We start from the raw sequence: 17,645 nt of genomic DNA, 5'->3' as shown, positions 1-17,645 counted from the left end.
GGAGACATGAGGGTTTTCTTTCTTTTTTTCTAACAAAAGTAAAACTGTTCCTGGCAAAGTGTGTCGGGTTGTTTTCCAGTGGCCTTCAGATGGTACAAACTCCCTAGTGACCTCTTGCCTTTTGTTGCAGTCTCGTTATGTTCTACTTCATCGCCCTAGCAGGAGCGCACAAGCGGGTGGTTGTCCAGCTCCGAGAGCAGCTGTCTCTGGTAAGGAAGCACCAGTCCCAGGGGCAAGGCTGGGACATGTACCCAGGACACTGAAAGGAATGGGGAGCTTTTCCCAGGGAGAGGGTGGGATTTCCCATCACCACTCCCCCAGAACCCTGCCTTCAGGCTTGGCCTCCTCCAGCCCCATTCATTCCCTGACTCATCCATTCCCTCAACATTTGTATCCTCATACTGTGCTGGGATACACAGGTGAAGAAGAGAGACAAGGCTGCTTAGTAGTTAAAGAAAAAAGATAAATTCCAATTGCGATAACTGGTATGAAGATGATACAGAGAGGTAGTTAGAGTGGCGGGTGGACCATCTGCTGCTGAGATGGTGGCCACAGAAGGAGGCGGTGACGGTGGAGCTGAGACTCGAATGATGAGAGGAGCCAATTATGGGAGGTCTTGGGCATGAGAGTAACAGGCAGAAGGTACATCGACGAGTGAGCCGGGCACTCCTGGGCCCTGGGGGAAGGGCGGTGTGGCTGGAGGGTGCAGGATGATGGGGAGATGCAAGGCGATGCTAGAGTCACAGCATAGCTGGGGTCACAGCATCACCTGAGGGCTCTGGTGGGAAGTTTGGGTTTAATTCTGAGTGTGATGGGAAGCCATTGGAGGGTGGTAGGTAAAAGTCTGATGTTCATTTTTAAAGGAACATGTTTACAAGGCCGCTTTGTGGACCAGGGGCTGGGGAGGGAGGAAGAGTGAAAGAGGCAATTTGGAGGCCATTGCCATGGTCCAGTGGTTATTACCTACCAAGTCTGATAGGTGATTTCTTAGGTCGAAATAATGGTATTTGTTTCCAAATATATTGAATGTGCTCTTGAACCTGTCTGTTTTTAGGAAAGTCGTGACAAGCGTTATCTAATTCAGAAACTAACAGAAGCCCAGAGGGATATGAGGAACCGGCTAGACTGACGGGGAGATGCTGCAGCGTGCGGTTTACAGGCTGGCCTGGTGACCTGCCAGCCTACACCATCCACCTGAGATTTTAGCAGAAATGTTTAAATATATTTTTCTGGAATTTGGGCCTTTCCTGCAAGTGGCTCCATACGTGCAGCTCCAGTGCCTGTGTTTACATAAGCCAGCCCCTGATTAATGCTTTAGGGACTTAGAAAAGTAGGTTTGCCTGAGGCCCAGCAGCTCAGGCTCAACCAAAACACTGAAGCCATTGAAGCTTTTCAACCAAAATTGCGGAGAGACCATTTATAGTTTTACAAGCTTATTCGTGTTGTCTTTTAAAGTTAACTGTAGAGGTCATCTATCCATGAGCCTGGGTTAGTTCTTTGGAGCCAGGTTCTGGGGGTTTAGGCTGAGAAGTGTTCCTTAAGAAGTAGTAACTCTCTAGGATGGTTCTGTAGACTTAGAATGGAGACTGGATTTTTTTTAAAATGGAGAAACCCTTGAATTGTGATGTTTGGACCAGATGGTGGGAGCATGAAGAGGATGGTTGTGTAATTTCAGCTACATGAGAATATGTAATATGAGAATAATATTATAGGAGAGAAAAGCCCTTCCTTCTGTGCGAGTGAGCAAGGCCCTGAGTGCCCTGGATTGAGCCCTATGAGGAGGGGAACAGCGGCAGGATGGCAGCCTGGATTTCGTAGCTTCCTGGGCATTTTGCTACAGCTTTGTTACTCAGGGCAAACGGCCTTTAAGGGCCTGGATACCCACAAAACTTCCGTCCCTCTAGTCCTGGGTTTGGGGACTTGGCAGAATGCCATCAAGAGTGAGAGGCAAAGTTTGTCTCTCAGTCTTCCAAAGGCCATTTCCCGTCCTGCACTGAGGTCTCTGAATGACACTTCATGGTTCGGAGCCAGGCTGGAAAGGACCGTTGAGTCTTTGAGTGTTTTGGCATGTGGGTTGCAGCATCAGGCCAGCCTGTGCCAGTGTACCAAACTAGACTGAATGCTGGCGTCTTAAATGTACATATTCATATTTTTAAGGGCTATTGTTTCTCTTGTGCTTAAAATTTTTAATTTTCTTTTACAAAACATGCAGAGTGTCTCTTCAAATTTCCGTTACCATAAAAACCGTATGCAATAAATACCTCATCATAAGCTTACCTGAAATTGATAGCTTTAAACCTTTTAATATAAGCCTAGATTATGGTTTAATGTAAGCAGTTTTCATTCTAATACCTTCAAAATCTTTTTCAAAGTACTGTAGTTTTGTAACGGACTGTTTGTACCCTCCTTCTATTGTTGTCCTTCCTTTCACTGGCTCTAAACCTTTCCTGGGGGTAGCCTGGAATTTAAAGGTGGGTGCAGGTTTTAGAAAGCTGCTGCTGTGAAGAATAGTTCCCCCTGCCCCTCCCCCTCCCCCTCCCCCCTCCCCCATTACTCAAAAATGATTGGCTCCTTGCTCTGAGAAGCAAAACAAGCTCACCATAGTTAACATATTTCTGTATACTTGTCCCTTTGCCAATTTTTTTTCTGCTCTTCTACAGGTAGTATTAACACGGGATATTTTTATACCTATAAAACTGATGAGCTTTCAAGCTTCTCTTATCTTGTTAAGATTTATGAATTTTTAAGTCTAATAACTAGTATCATGGAATTTTGAGCAAATGAAAGTTCATTCCATCCTCACTTTTAAAAAATTCTAAATTGTTGGCATTTTTGCCTAGAGAATTTACATGTATAACATTCTTGCCTTCACCATGCTTCTGAAAACAGTCAAGTTTTCTGTGTGTGTGGGGGGTGTGTGTGTGTGTGTGTGTGTGTGTGTGTGTGTGTGTGTGTGATGGAAGCTCTGTTTTCTTTCCCTATTATTATACTGAAATATGCTAATATATTCATTTTAGTTAAATGCTGCTAATTTGCATACTTCTTACTTGAATGTTTTTATATATTTTGATAACTTTAATAACTGCAGGTGATGTCTGTATAATTGTTAAAGTGCAGCTCTCGCTAACATGTGCATTACAACTACTGATTAAACTATGTCTTGAAGGTTTTAAAATGTGATTGTGTGTATTTGAATTCTTGGAGGCGTCTTGTTAGCAGTCAAGTGATCATGAAAGCTGTAACAGTTTGTAAAGTTGCTCTTTACCTTTTCCTAGAATCAGAGAGAAGAAAGAAGTGTTTAATTATAGAAAATCATCAAATGAGTGCTTTTAAGACTTGCTTTTAAGCCAAGGAGGGATGTGTGTGTGTGTGTGTGTGTGTGTGTGTGTGTGTGTTTTAAACTTAAAAGACATAATTTCAGGACTCCCCATCCCACCTCCCACTGCTAATAATGCTTATTTTATTCTCCCAGAAAATTATATATTCAAGCAGATATGTATCTGTAGTTGTATGTGTGATATTTATTTATTTATGAGCTTTTCCATTTTTTCTCCTTAATAACATCTTGAAGATCTTTATATGGAGAGTAGCTACACATTCTTTTTCAGGACTACATGGTATTCTTCCATTGTGTCAGCGTATACTTTCATAATCATTCACCAATGCTGGATACTTAGTTTTCAGTCACTCCCCCCTCCCATCCCCCTGCCCCGGACCCCACACACACCTCATTACAAGTACTCGGAGCTGGAATTTTGAAAGTACGTGCAAACATTTCTCTTTTCTCTGTTCTATCCCATTGGCTTCAGGTTCTTGTTCTTTATCAAGGTGGCCTTGCACTTTCTTGCAATCACAAAATATTCTAATTCCAGCAAAGAGAAGAATCCAGTTTGGCAAGTCTTTAGTTTGCATTAACTCTTAAGTTAGCAAAGTAAATTCCGGCAGCTACATATCTGATTGTAGATACCCACTTGAGTAAGTATTGGAGAAGAAAGGAATTAATTTCCTGGGATGGCACTGCAAGGTCTGATCCCTAGGAAGATAGAACGTCTGAATGTGTCTTCTTTATATAGGGTGTTGCTTTATTAGTAAATTCCATTTGGTGTATTGTCTTTCCAATGCATGGGATGTGCTTGGGACATAGAATGGCTTTGTACTTTCTTAATTGTGTAATTTTGTACAGGTATCTTTACCACTGTGAGATAAAGATCCCTTATCTTTAAAATGGAAAAATAATATAGACATTCACTTCTATTTTTGAGGATTGAATTAGGGAATAATAAGCCTTTTCCTTATGAAATTTTGTATTCTCATTACAAAAATACTTGTTTATTATAAAAATAAAGGGAACATTGAAAGCTACAGAGAAAAAAAAGTAAAAATCATGTATGAGCAATATTTGTGGACATCCACTGTTAGTCTTGGCAAATTCCCTTTAAGGTAGAAAGAACAGAGTGAGCGAGGGAGGATGAAAAGAAGAGAAAGAAAAAAAATTGGTATTCTCATTTCTTTTTCATAAGTGTTTTCTCATTTTATCCAAAGTTCTTTATAAGCACTTCAGTAGGTTACATAACATCATACAGATGGATCACAATTTTTTTTTTTTTAAGTTTTTGGCCGCACTCCACGGCATGTGGGATCTTAGTTCCCCGACCAGGGATCGAACCCACACCTCCTGCATTGGAAGGCAGAGTCTTACCACTGGACCGCCGGGGAAGTCCCCACAATTTTTTTTAACATTCCCTTGCTGCTTAACATTTTGTTTTCAAATATCCCTGATAATAAATGAGACACACAAATCTTTGCAAATATTTTTTCCTTTTTTTTTTTTTTTTTTTTTTTGAGACAGAGACCTGGAAATGGGATTACAGCCAAGATTTTAAGGATTTTGAGAGCTAGATTTACACTCAGGAGCTTTACATGAGAATGTTACAACACCCTCACTTTCATCAACTATTTGGATTTAAAAAGGTATAGTCAATCATAATTTTAAATTATTGCAGTGTGTTAATTTGAAAACAATTAGCAACATTATTTTACAATAGCAGTGTATCTTAAATATTTTATAGTAACGGGTAATTGAAACACAAAAGACCCTGAATAGCCAAAGCAATCTTTTTTAAAATTAATTAATTATTTATTTATTTTTGGCTGCATTGGGTCTTCATTGCTGTGCACGGGCTTTCTCTAGTTGTGGTGAGTGGGGGCTACTCTTTGCTGCAGTGCGCGGGCTTCTCATTGCGTTGGCTTCTCTTGTTGCGGGGCACAGGCTCTAGGCCTGTGGGCTTCAGTAGTTGCAGCACGCAGGCTCAGTACTTGTGGCTCGCAGGCTCTAGAGCGCAGGCTTGGTAGTTGTGGTGCACGGGCTTAGTTGCTCCGTGGCATGTGGGATCTTCCCAGATCAGGGCTTGAACCCGTATCCCCTGCATTGGCAGGAGGATTCTTAACCACTGTGCCACCAGGGAAGCCCATAGCCAAAGCAATCTTGAGAAAGAAAAACGGAGCTGGAGGAATCAGGCTCCCTGACTTCAAACTATACTACAAAGCTACAGTAATCAAGACAGTATGGTGCTGGCACAAATACAGAAATATAGATCAGTGGTACAGGATAGAAAGCCCAGAGATAAACCCACACACATATGGTCACCTAGTTTATGACAAAGGAGTCAAGAACATACAATGGAGAAAAGATAGCCTCTTCAGTAAGTGGTGCTGGGAAAATAGGACAGCTACATGAAAGTAGAACACTCCCTAACAGCATACACAAAAATAAACTCAAAATGGATTAAAGACCTAAATGTAAGACAGGACACTCTAAAATTCTTAGAGGAAACATAGGAAAAACACTCTTTGATATAAACCACAGCAAGATCTTTTTTGACCCACCTCCTCGAGTAATGAAAATAAAAACAAAAATAAACAAATGGGACCTAATAAAACTTAAAAGCTTTTGCACAGCAAAGGAAACCATAAACAAGATGAAAAGACAACCCTCAGAATGGAAGAAAATATTTGCAAATGAAACAACGGACAAAGGATTAATCTCCAAAGTATACAAACAGCTCATGGAGCTCAATATCAAAACAAACAATCCAATTAAAAAATGGGCGGAAGACCTAAAGAGACATTTCACCGAAAAAGACATACAGATGGCCAAAAGGCACATGAAAAGATGCTCAACATCATTAATCTTAGAGAAATGCAAATCAAAACTACAATGAGGTATCACCTCACACCAGTCAGAATGGCCATTATCAAAAAATCTAGAAATAATAAATACTAGAGAGGGTGTGGTGAAAAGGGAACCTTCCTGCACTGTTGGTGGGGATGTAAGTTGATACAACCACTATGGAGAACAGTATGGAGGTTCCTTGAAAAACTAAAACGAGAACTACCATATGACCCAGCAATCCCACTATTGTGCATGTACCCTGAGAAAACCATAAATCCAAAAGAGACATGTACCACAATGTTCACTGCAGCACTATTTACAATAGCCAGGACATGGAAGCAACCTAGATGCCCATCAAGAGATGAATGGATAAAGAAGATGTGGCACATATATACAATGGAATATTACTCAGCCATAAAAAGAAACGAAACTGAGCTATTTGTAATGAGGTGGATAGACCTAGAGTCTGTCATACAGAGTGAAGTAAGTGAGAAAGAAAAACAAATACCGTATGCTAATGCATATGTATGGAATTTTTAAAAAATGGTAGTGACGAACGTAGTGGCAGGGCAGGAATAAAGACGTAGACATAGAGAATGGACTTGAGGACGGGGGCGCTGGGGGAGGGGGAAGGTGGGGTGAAGTGAGAGTAGCGTCGACACATATACACTTCCAAACGTAAGATAGCTAGTGGGAAGCAGCCGCATAGCACAGGGAGATCAGCTCAGTGCTTTGCGACGACCTAGAGGGGTGGGATAGGGAGGGTGGGAGGGAGGGGATATAGGGATATATGTATGCATATGGCTGATTCACTTTGTTGTACAACAGAAACTAACACAGCATTGTGAAGCAATTATACTCCAATAAAGAGGTGTATATATATATATATATATATATATATATATATAAATATATATATATATATATAAAATCCAAGGGTGTAAAGTAAAAAATGAAAGCCCCCTTCTCACTATCCCAACCCCTTGAAGTTACCATTATTAAACGTTTTGCTGTACATCCTTTCAGATATGCACCTTTGATTTTTTGCCCTCATATACATTAGACATTTGAAAAATTATTTCTGTTCCATAGATTCCTAGAAGTAGGATTATTGTATCAGTGGATATGCATTTTTTAAAGTGTCCAAATTTTTTTTTCTTAAGACTTCATTTTTTTTTTACAGCAGTTTTAAGTTCACAGCAAAATTGAGGAAGGTACAGAGATTTCCCATATACCCCCGCCTCCACACATGCACCGACTCCCCCACCAGAGTGACATATTTGTTACAATTGATGAGTCTACATTGACAGATTGGATATAGACTTAAAAGTAAGAAATATGTTGCTAAATCTTCCCTTCCCAACCCTCCCCTTAAGAAACCAATTTGCGCCAATGTACGTTCTCACTAACAGTAAAGTGGAAATAATAATAGCAATAATAAATGTTCTCCGTAGAAAAACTAAAAATAGAGAAAAGGAGTAGGAAGCAATTTAGTATGTGAACCCCAATACCTAGAGATAACACTAATGACCATGTGGTGAATTTCAGAATGTAATTTCTACTATTTTAAAGTGGTTACTAGAGAAAAATCTCCTATATTGGTAAAGCATAAAATACAATGGCTATGCCAGTAAACAATTCCTTCATGGTCCTCTTTCCCAGGAACTGAGCTGAGTAATCTTTACCCGGTCGGGATCTTTGAAAGAACAATTTAGCATTCTCATCTCCATGGCAACCCTTTACCCGGTCGGTCTCCTGAGTGATTGATAGTGATCGCATCCAATAGAATCTTTCCATTTGACGTTTCCAACCAATCGAGTGGAAGCAGGTGGCCCAGGGCTTTTCCACCGAGGCAAGAGCGGGTCTTATCCGCGTTACGTCGGCCATGCGTCATCAGTCTGCGCCAAGGGCACGGTTGCTCTCTTCAAGGAGTGATTCACCTGTTGCCGCGGCAATGAGCTGTGCCCGGGCGGCGGCGGCTTGCTGTCTGTGGCAGCTGCGCACGGGCGCCCCGAGGTCCCTCTCAGGTAAAGGGGGAGCATGACTGTGGCCCCGCCCCGTGCCGGCGAGCCAGGGAATTTTCTCCTGAGGCTTGGGTCGGAGAGGTCATGGGGAAGACGTTCATACGTCACAGGGCTGCGACGGAGCGCGACTGAGCGGCTGGAAAAGCGGGGCTAGGCCGGTAGTGCACCGCGGGTCCACCGGGCCGGAAGTGGGGTGGTTTTCCGCAGTAACCGTCTGGAGCGCCGGTTCCGGGTCGGCGCATTGGGGATGACCTAATTGCGCACCTGTTACGTGACGTCACTGCAGGTGTGGTCGGCATTCCGGACTGAGGACAGTTGGCGACCTTAAAAGTTTAGTGTCACGGGGGGGGGGGGTGTCCTCCTCGTAGCCTTTGCTCAGGGCCTCGTAGGTAGTCCTACGACCAGCAGCGTCCGCTTGCCCCCGACATCTCCACCCCTCACCCCGGAGCTTGTTAGAAACGCGAATTCTCAGGTCCCTCCCCTGACATACTGGATCGCTATGTCAGTATTTTAACAGGACCTTCGAATGATTCGTGTGCATTTGCAAGTTTGAGAGGCACCAAGGTATTGGAAGGAGCATCGAATTGGGAGAAGGGAGACTTAGGCTTGGATCCTGGCTCTTCCTCTCCTCATTTCATCCGAGCTGCCTCAGAAAATTGTGAGGTCATTTTCTCAAAGTTAAATCATTCGTGTACCACCTTCACGACTTTTGCCTTATAGCAATACCACTTGTATTTTGATTACTAAAGTTTTTTTTTCCCTAAACCGTGTCCCATTTTTAAATTAAGTAATTTCACGGAGACTAGATCCTTATTGTAAACGGAACTAGTATCGCCTGTCCCAAGAAAAGTAATCATAAAAAATAAATACGCTGAAAATAAGAAGTTATTGTATTAGATACTGTTGCCTACCAAGGCTTGAACCCAAGATCATCTTTCTTTCTGGTAAGAAAGGGCGATTAGCAAGTGTTAGGAAGATGTTTAAGATGCATCAGCTGTGAACTGAGACCATCTCCTTGATGAAGACAAAAAAATTGGAAGAGAATAACTCTTGCTAAAAAACATGGGTGTTATTTAATGCATGTTCATAGCCACTTAAGGTCTTCCTATAAACCACATGAAATCTCCTAGGTACCATCATAGGTATGTGTTTCACATTTTGGGAAAACATGAATATAAAATGATGCATTTGAGAGCTCCTAGCATTGGGCCTCAAATTTATTATTTCTCAGTTTTATTTTAAAGTGTGTGACAATTCAGGCAAAACTCAGAGGACTGTTGAACATGATTTTTAATGCTCCTTAGTTGAGCCAATACAGAATAAGAATCATTCTTTTTCATTTAAAGAGTTACTTTGCTTCCTGTATCTCATTTTACCTTCATGATAACTCAGTAAGAAAGGTTTTATTATTGCGTGTTTTCCCTTAAAAAGGAAATAACCTGATCATTCCCAATTTTATATGTAAGAAATGGCAATTCTGAATTGTCTAAGGTCTGTGTTAGAGACAGGATATGTATTTTCTGGCTCTAGCTCTGTGCCCCATCTGTGATCCATACTGTAGAAATATGTTGCTAAATCTTCCCTTCCCAACCCTCCCCTTAAGAAACCAATTTGTGCCAATGTATGTTCTCACTAACAGTAAAGTGGAAATAATAATAGCAATAATGTTTTCTGTAGAAAAACTAAAAATAGAGAAAAGGAGTAGGAAGCAATTTAGTATGTCAACCCCAATACCTAGAGATAACACTAATGACCATGTGGTGAATTTCAGAATGTAATTTCTACTATTTTAAAGTGGTTATGAATAGAGAAAAATCTATATTGGTAAAGGAGATTTTTAGAAATAATGTTTTGCCCATCTGTGATCCATACTGTACTTTTTTTTCCTTTTCCATTATGGTTTATTACAGGATATTGAATATAGTTCCTTGTGCTATATAGTAGGACCTTGTTGTTTATTTTTTATGTAGTAGTTTGTATCTGCTAATCCCAAACTCCTAATTCATCTCTCCCCCACCCCCTTTCCCCTTTGGTGACCGTAAGTTTGTTTTCTGTCTGTGAGTCTGTTTCTTAAATAAGTTCATTTGTTAATTTCTTAATAAATTCACATTTTAGATTCCACATATAACTGATATCATATGGTATTTGTCTTTCTCTGTCTTACATCACTTAGTATGATAACCTCTAGGTCCATCCATGTTGCTACAGATGGCATTATTTCACTCTTTTTTATGGTTGAAGAGTATTCCATTGTGTGTGTGTGTGTGTGTGTGTGTGTGTGTGTGTGTGTAGGTAGATAGACCACATCTTCTTTATCCATTCGTCTGTCGATGGGCATTTAGGTTGCTTCCATGTCTTGGCTATTGTAAATAGTGCTGCTGTGAACATTGGGGTGCATGTATCTTTTCGAATTAGAGTTTTGTCCGGATATATGCCCAGGAGTGGGATTGCTGGATCATATGGCAACTCTGTTTTTAGTTTTTTGAGGAACCTCCATATTGTTCTCCATAGTGGCTGCACCAGTTTACATTCCCATCAACAGTGTAGGAGGGTTCCCTTTTCTCCACACCCTGTCCAGCATTTGTTATTTGTAGACTTTTTAATGGCCATTCTGACAGGTGTAAGGTGGTACCTCATTGTAGTTTTGATTTGCATTTTTCTGATTAGCAATGTTGAGCATCTTTTCACGTGTCTGTTGGCCATCTGTTTGTCTTCTTTGGAGAAATGTCTGTTTAAGTCTTCCGCCCATGTTTTGATTGGGTTGTTTGTTTTTTTGTTATTGAGCTGTATGAGCTGTTTGTGTATTTTGGAAATTAAGCCCTTGTTGGTTGCATCGTTTGCAAATATTTTCTCCCAGTCCGCAGGTTGTCTTTTCACTTTGTTTATGGTTTCCTTTGCTGTGCAAAAGCGTATAAGTTTCATTAGGTCTCATTGTTTATTTTTGCTTTTATTTCTATTGCCTTGGGAGACTGACCTAAGAAAACATTGGTGTGATTTATGTCTGAGAATGTTTTGCCTATGTTCTCTTCTAGGAGTTTTATGGTGTCATGTCTTAATATGTAAGTTTTTAAGCCAGTTTGAGTTGGTTTTTGTGTATGGTGTGAGGGTGTGTTCTAACTGCATTGATTTACGTTTGGCTGTCCAGCTTTCCCAACACCACTTGCTGAAGAGACTGTCTTTTCTCCATTGTATATTAATTGGCAAAGATTAATTGGCCATAGGTGTGTGGGTTTATTTCTGGGCTCTCTGTTCTATTCCATTGATCCATATGTCTGTTTTTGTGCCAATACCACACTGTTTTGATTACTTTAGCCTTGTAATATTGTCTGAAGTCTGGGAGGGTTATGCCACCAGCTTTGTTCTTTTTCCTCAGGATTGCTTTGGCAATTCTGGGTCGTTTATGGTTCCATATAAGTTTTAGGATCATTCGTTCTAGTTCTGTGAAAATTGTGGTGGGTAATTTGATAGGGATCACATTAAGTCTGTAGATTGTTCTGGGTAGTTTGGCCATTTAAATAATACTAATTTTTCCAATCCAAGAGTATCCATCCCATACTTTTTAAAGAGACCTTGCAGAGATTATGAAAAGATAGAAATAGCAAATATTACAATACCCCACCCTCCACACATACTCCCAAAAAGCATTTATTAGGTTCCTGAATCTGGAAGAGTGTTGCAGTGCTAGGGAAAATTCAAGTATGTTTTTAATAGAAATATAATTCTACCCATTAGAAGTCAGCTGTGCGTTTGAACTCACCCTCATCCTATGCACTCAGCCGCTTGCTATTTCTCAGTAAGTGGTTTCTTAAAAATGAGTATTGAGGGATTTCCCAGTGGTCCAATGGTTAGGACTTGGCACTTTCACTGCCGAGGGCCTGGGTTCAATCCCTGGTCGGGGAACTAAGATCCCGTAAGCCATGGGGAGCGGCCAAAAAAAAAAAAAAAGTATTGAGTTGTCTTTAAAGTTCTTTCCCATTAACACGTTTCTGGGTGGGAGTAACAAAATAAAAGAACAAGCAAACAAGATTACTTTAAAAAACAGAGTCATCTCATCATTTTCAATTTTAATTGGGCCCCATCTTTCTATAAGGAGGCCAGACCGATGGAAGCACCAGTGCTTGGACTTGGAGGCAAAAACTTGAGACAGGTTACCTTGACTTTGTCAAATGTCTCAAATTGTTCTCCACATAAAAACATGTGCACGGACCACAGTGACCCACTGTCTGATGGCACAGATCTGAGTGGTACCTTACACCAGGCAGAACTTGGACTCCATCCAGTTTCTTGAGTCAAATATGCTCGGTGAGATGGAGCAGGTTATATGTGGAAGACTGGATCACAGCTGGGTCACCATGCTTCGGACCCCTAATATCCACCGCTCCTTTGTTTAGAGTTAGTCATTTAATGTCCCCTGCCTGAAAAGTTCAAATGCAAAACCCCCTCAAATTTCATCAGGCCTACCCCCTCACTGTGTCCAAAGCACTCAAGCCTTTTTTAATGGAAAAAAAAACAAACAAACTATAGATGTATCCAAAATGAAACTTTCTGCACGTTGTGTGGGTGTTCAAGTTAGCCTAAATGAAAAGAAGTATCTATTAAACACACAGTAGTCGTACATAAGAGCCTTGAAACACATCTCAAGATGATATCAATACAGGTCAGAGTTCACATTCCAAACTAAATGGTCTCTCTGAGTCTATTTCCATATCTTCAAAATGAGTTGATAACACCTTATACATCTAAACATGTTACAAAACTCTTCTCTTCGGGGAGAGAACTTTGGGAATGCCCTAATGTAAGCCTCAGAGATTAAAGTCAAGGTGTTACTGTTTGGAGATTTTTTAAAAAGACAAAATCTAATCTATCTTGAAGAATTTATATTTTGAAAGCAAGAAGAGTTCAGTTGAATTAAGTACCATAATGAGATGAAACCTAAGCTCTAAGGCTAAATTCTCAAAGTCAGATGCCCACGGGTGCAGATATTTTTAGGAGAAATTAAATCTACAGTTCGTAACCTTGGCTGCAGAGAGGATTTGTGCACAGAACTTTTCAAAAACATCAGTGTCCCCCTCCCAGAGATCAACTGGGGAGGAGCATCCGTGCTTTTGAGAGCTCCCTAGGGGTTCTGTGCAGCCAGGGTTGGGAACGGAGCAAGCCGGGACGAGTGGGTGGACTGGAGAACCATGCCCATCTAGAGGCAGCTACCACGTTAACTGCCTGGTGAGAAGACAGGATCAGTATTTCTAGATCATCATACACTTAGATTGAAGCCAGAGTCCAGATCTTTAGTTAAAATCTTCTTAGTTTTAAATATTGGTAGCTAATTTACTTTAAAAAACAAAACAAAAACCATTGCAGGTTAAACAGAATACACCTGTGGGCGTACTCAACCTATGGGGAGCTTATTTGTGACCTTTGCTCTAAGGTGCCTCTTTCTTCTGTCTATGAAGGAAACATCTCAGTTTTACCTGAGAGTAATGGAGAATAAACACTTGCATTGCAGCTCATGGAAGAAGAATCAGTGTCAGATTTTGCAGTTCGGGAATGACCTTAGACAATATCAATCGGACAGCTGTGGATCGAATAATCCGGGTGGATCATGCAGGTGAATATGGAGCGAACCGCATCTACGCAGGGCAGATGGCCGTGCTGGGTCGGACGAGCGTCGGGCCGGTCATTCAGGTGGGCGCCTCTTTATCTCTGAGTAATGAATCGCATTGGGTCATGCCTTCTCAAGGGAGATACTGTTGTCCCCAGGCAAGCAAGAATTGGTTGTGCGGGTGGGGGTGGAGGAGTAAAAAGCATATTATTCTTTTTTTATCAAGCACATACATTTAGTACATAAACACATACAGTATATCTGTAGTATTAAAATGTCTTGGTGGGGGGCGGTGCGGGCGATAAAAAAGGGCTGAGAGTCATAGCGTTAAGTAAAAGCGCCAGTTGTGAGACGTTGTGGTCCTGCCCATAGTGGAGGCCAGTGGAGATATTTTATATTTTATACTGAGAGGCAGACAGACGGGCCTGGGCTTTATAGTCACACAGACCAAGGTTCACATTCCAGCTGTCTCCCGGTGTGACCTGGGGGAAGTCACATGACCTCTCCATTTCTGTATCTGCAAAATGAGCTGTTAACACCTCATTAGGTTTTGGTGAAGAATAAATGAGCTGGTGTAGAGTGGCTAATACCATGCCTGGCATGTAATAGACACTTAGCACATGTTAAATTGCCTGCTCTGAGCCCTTGGGCAAGTTACTTAACCTCTCTGTGCCTCACTTTCTTCATCTGTAAAATGAGGATAATAATAGTTTGTCCTTCACAAAGCAGTTGTGCAGATTAAGTTAATTACGTATGTAAAGCTATTTGACGGTACTTGGCTATAGGACCTACTCTTAAGTGTTAGCTCTTATAATCATTCTCCCTTTTTTCTTTGATGTAAATGATACTTACATTTCTGGCTGTCTGAAAGGAATTTATATAAAATGTAATATTCTGCCCTTCTGCTTTTGAAATGGGCTAAACATCTCCTTTCTTTTGGGTGCGCACTCTTGTCCTTGAATAGGCGCATTGTGGGTCGGAGGAGCTTCTTCTGGCACCATGATTCGGGGTCTGCTTGTCTCTAATTAAGATAACAGATGCTTCTTTTGGTTTGCTGTCACTCTCTTCTCCGTAGCCTGGTGTTTAGGATTTTTCTTCAATGATTCAAGGGGAATGGGAGAAACAGCAGTTCTCATCATTTTGCCCGTTTTGCTCCCTTTACCCCACCTGGACAGGGCATTAGTTTCCTTGGTATATAGCAGGCGGTCTCTGTGGAATGCTTGCATGTCTTTGTTTTTATGTTTCTTACAGAAAATGTGGGATCAAGAAAAGGACCACTTGAAAAAGTTCAATGAGTTGATGGTTGCATTCAGGGTGCGGCCAACCATTCTGATGCCCTTTTGGAATGTGGTGGGCTTTGCACTGGGTATGTGTCTGTCCAGAAGAGCCTGTGTGAGCTTAGGGATCTGGGATGATTGAATCATTAAATAGCCACTTCTACAATTCTTTCTGTGTCCTCCTACAACCTTTTAATTTACTTAATATTTTTCTGAAGTTAAATTGACTTTTTTTTGCTTACATTTATTTAAGATAGAATCTTAAAATCAGTACTTTTATAAATAGAAGGTACAGTGAAAATAAATACAACAGAGAGGAAAAAAGCTAGAGCAATTCAATTGTAGCCAGATGGTGTTCCCTGATGAAGGTTCTAAACCTGAGATCTGCTCACTCTTAAAAAGGGAGAGTCAGGGAATTCCCTGGCAGTCCAGTGGTTAGGACTCGGCGCTTTCACTGCCTGGGTTCAATCCCTGGTCGGGGAAATAAGATCCCGCAAGCCACGAGGCACGGCCAAAAAAAGAAGGGTGGCGGGGGGAATCAGTGGTATAGAGGAACCCAAAACACACTCTTGCCATAATCAGAAGACTCACTCCTGCCATAATCAGAAGGGTAGAAAAAGCATTGAAAAGAGAACATTCTTACTATGTGATTCAGGGTTTAACACTGTGATCTGGTACCACCTAAACCCATGGTTTTCAAGGGGGGCAAGTTGCTCCTGAGGATGCTTGGCAACATCTAAAGACATTTTTGGTTGTCACAACTGGGGATGCCACTGGCACCTAGTGGGTAAAGGCCAGGGATGCTGCCAAACAGCCCACGGTGTTCAGGACATTCCCCCACAACAAGGAATTATCCAGCCCCAGAGTCCAGGGTGCCACGGTGACAAACCCTGACCTCAGCTGATCTCCATCCCCAGTGGTATCAGCCCCATCCTTTGCCTTCTGGATCTGACAATTCCAGGTGCAGGAACTGCCCTGCTTGGGAAGGAAGGCGCAATGGCCTGCACAGTTGCTGTGGAAGAGTCCATAGCACACCACTACAACAACCAGATCAGGATGCTGATGGAGAAGGAGCCTGAAAAATATGAAGAGCTTCTTCAGGTATTTGACTGTGCTCTGGAAGGGGCTGCTGGGGGGGAAGGGCAGATACGCAGTTTGGTAAGAGGAACAAAATAGAGTGTTAGGGAATTGCGATGCCTCAGAAACCTAGGGCAGCACCTCATTCTAAAAGCAAGCAAACTGAGGCAGCTAAAGCCGTGTGCCCTGTCATGTGCTTGGGCAGAGCTGGGACTGAAACCCGTGTTTCCTGAGCCCAGACCTGTATTCTCTCTGCTTCCGGATCATTGATAGATTCTGAGCAAATGCCATGAGTACAAACCCTTCAGATTAAATAAATGAATATTCTCAGAATAATAAATAAATAAATAAATATCCTCAGAAATTTTCTATAGCAAATAAGGGAACTGTTTAATTTTTTTTGAAGCTAAGTCAGTGGCCAACCACCTGTTTCTGTAAATAAAGTTTTGTTGGAACACAGCTGCACCCATCTGTCTACATGTCCATGGCTGCTGTCCCCTCTACGATGGAAGAGTTGAGTTGTTGTGACAGGGACCTTACAGCCCAAAAAGCTTGAAGTACTGACTCTGGCCCTTTGTAGGAAAAGTTTGCCTACCTGTGTCTTAGATGATAATATGAGGCTTTAGCCTCCAAAATAAGTCAGAACAGCAGGGAGCTGGTAGGCTAACTTGCTTCCATTTCTTTTTCCTTAATCAGGTGATAAGGAAGTTTCGGGATGAAGAGCTTGAGCACCATGACATAGGCCTCGAACACGATGCAGAACTGGTGGGGACCCCCCCTTTACTGTTTGCTTGTGGTGGCACCTTATTTGGGAGGATGAGGGATGGGAAGGTTTCTGTTCCCAGAAAGATACAAAGTGGCTGTCAGACAAAGAGAACCAATACATTGCTTGACAGAAAGCCAGGAAATGCCTTGCTCCCAGCCGGGAATCTTATTTCTTGCTTCTCTTCCTTATCCTTTTACCCAGCACTTTCTCCCCTTCAGGTGAGAAACCGGTTGGGTCAAACGTTTTGGCTGCAGCAGAGGCATTCCAATCTTTAGAATACGTTTTTTTTTCCCCCAATTAAAATAAATTGTTTCTTAGATCTTATTACTTATCCAGAGAAGTCCCAACCCTGCCATGCCAGGCCTGTACCTTACAACTGAAGGTGAACGTAGAGCAGGTTTCTTTGGTTTGTTTATTGTTGTTGTTTTTAACAGGCTCCAGCGTACGCTGTTCTGAAGAGCGTTATCCAGGCTGGATGCAGCGTGGCAATATATTTATCAGAAAGACTTTAAAGTATGTCCACTTTTCCTTGTGTATAAACGATGATAGTAATTTAACAAGTGACAATGGCAGAAAAGGAAACGTACAGTTACTGTTCTGTGAATTTGTTAATAAGCTGCAAGAGGTTTTTTTATTAATAAAATTCTCCAGTGTTGATTTTTCTCTGTGCTGCTTTATGGCCATAAGGCTGACAGTTCACCAGGTGCATTCAGATTACAGCAAATGAAGC

General features: G+C 41.6%; 2 protein-coding genes across 3 annotated transcripts in view; both read left to right on the top strand.

The window, feature by feature from the left end:
* The window catches only part of TMC7 (transmembrane channel like 7), a gene marked incomplete at both ends in the record, with an annotated part of 48,936 nt that extends 47,807 nt beyond the window's left edge, over positions 1-1,129 (top strand). Inside the window, 2 exons of the mRNA XM_079718630.1 lie at positions 131-209; positions 1,055-1,129. Of these exons, the coding sequence (XP_079574756.1) occupies positions 131-209; positions 1,055-1,129 (154 nt within the window). The remainder of the gene's footprint in view (positions 1-130; positions 210-1,054) is intronic.
* Positions 1,130-8,126: 6,997 nt separating this feature from the next.
* On the top strand, positions 8,127-17,570 carry COQ7 (coenzyme Q7, hydroxylase; the record flags this gene model as incomplete). Of its 2 annotated transcripts, XM_079720025.1 has the most annotated exons (6): positions 8,127-8,199; positions 13,700-13,878; positions 15,047-15,161; positions 16,034-16,173; positions 16,846-16,914; positions 17,350-17,570. In XM_079720025.1, 6 exons carry the CDS (start codon positions 8,127-8,129, stop codon positions 17,425-17,427), a joined length of 654 nt encoding a protein of 217 aa, XP_079576151.1. In that variant the 3' UTR covers positions 17,428-17,570. The 2 variants fall into 2 exon arrangements, with proteins under 2 accessions (XP_079576151.1, XP_079576152.1); XM_079720026.1 differs by lacking the exon at positions 16,846-16,914.
* Positions 17,571-17,645: the final 75 nt, after the last annotated feature.

Source organism: Hyperoodon ampullatus (genome assembly GCF_949752795.1).
Source record: "Hyperoodon ampullatus genome assembly, chromosome: 14".
Classification (NCBI taxonomy): domain Eukaryota; kingdom Metazoa; phylum Chordata; class Mammalia; order Artiodactyla; family Ziphiidae; genus Hyperoodon; species Hyperoodon ampullatus.
This window is presented reverse-complemented; position numbering and strand designations above follow the sequence as displayed.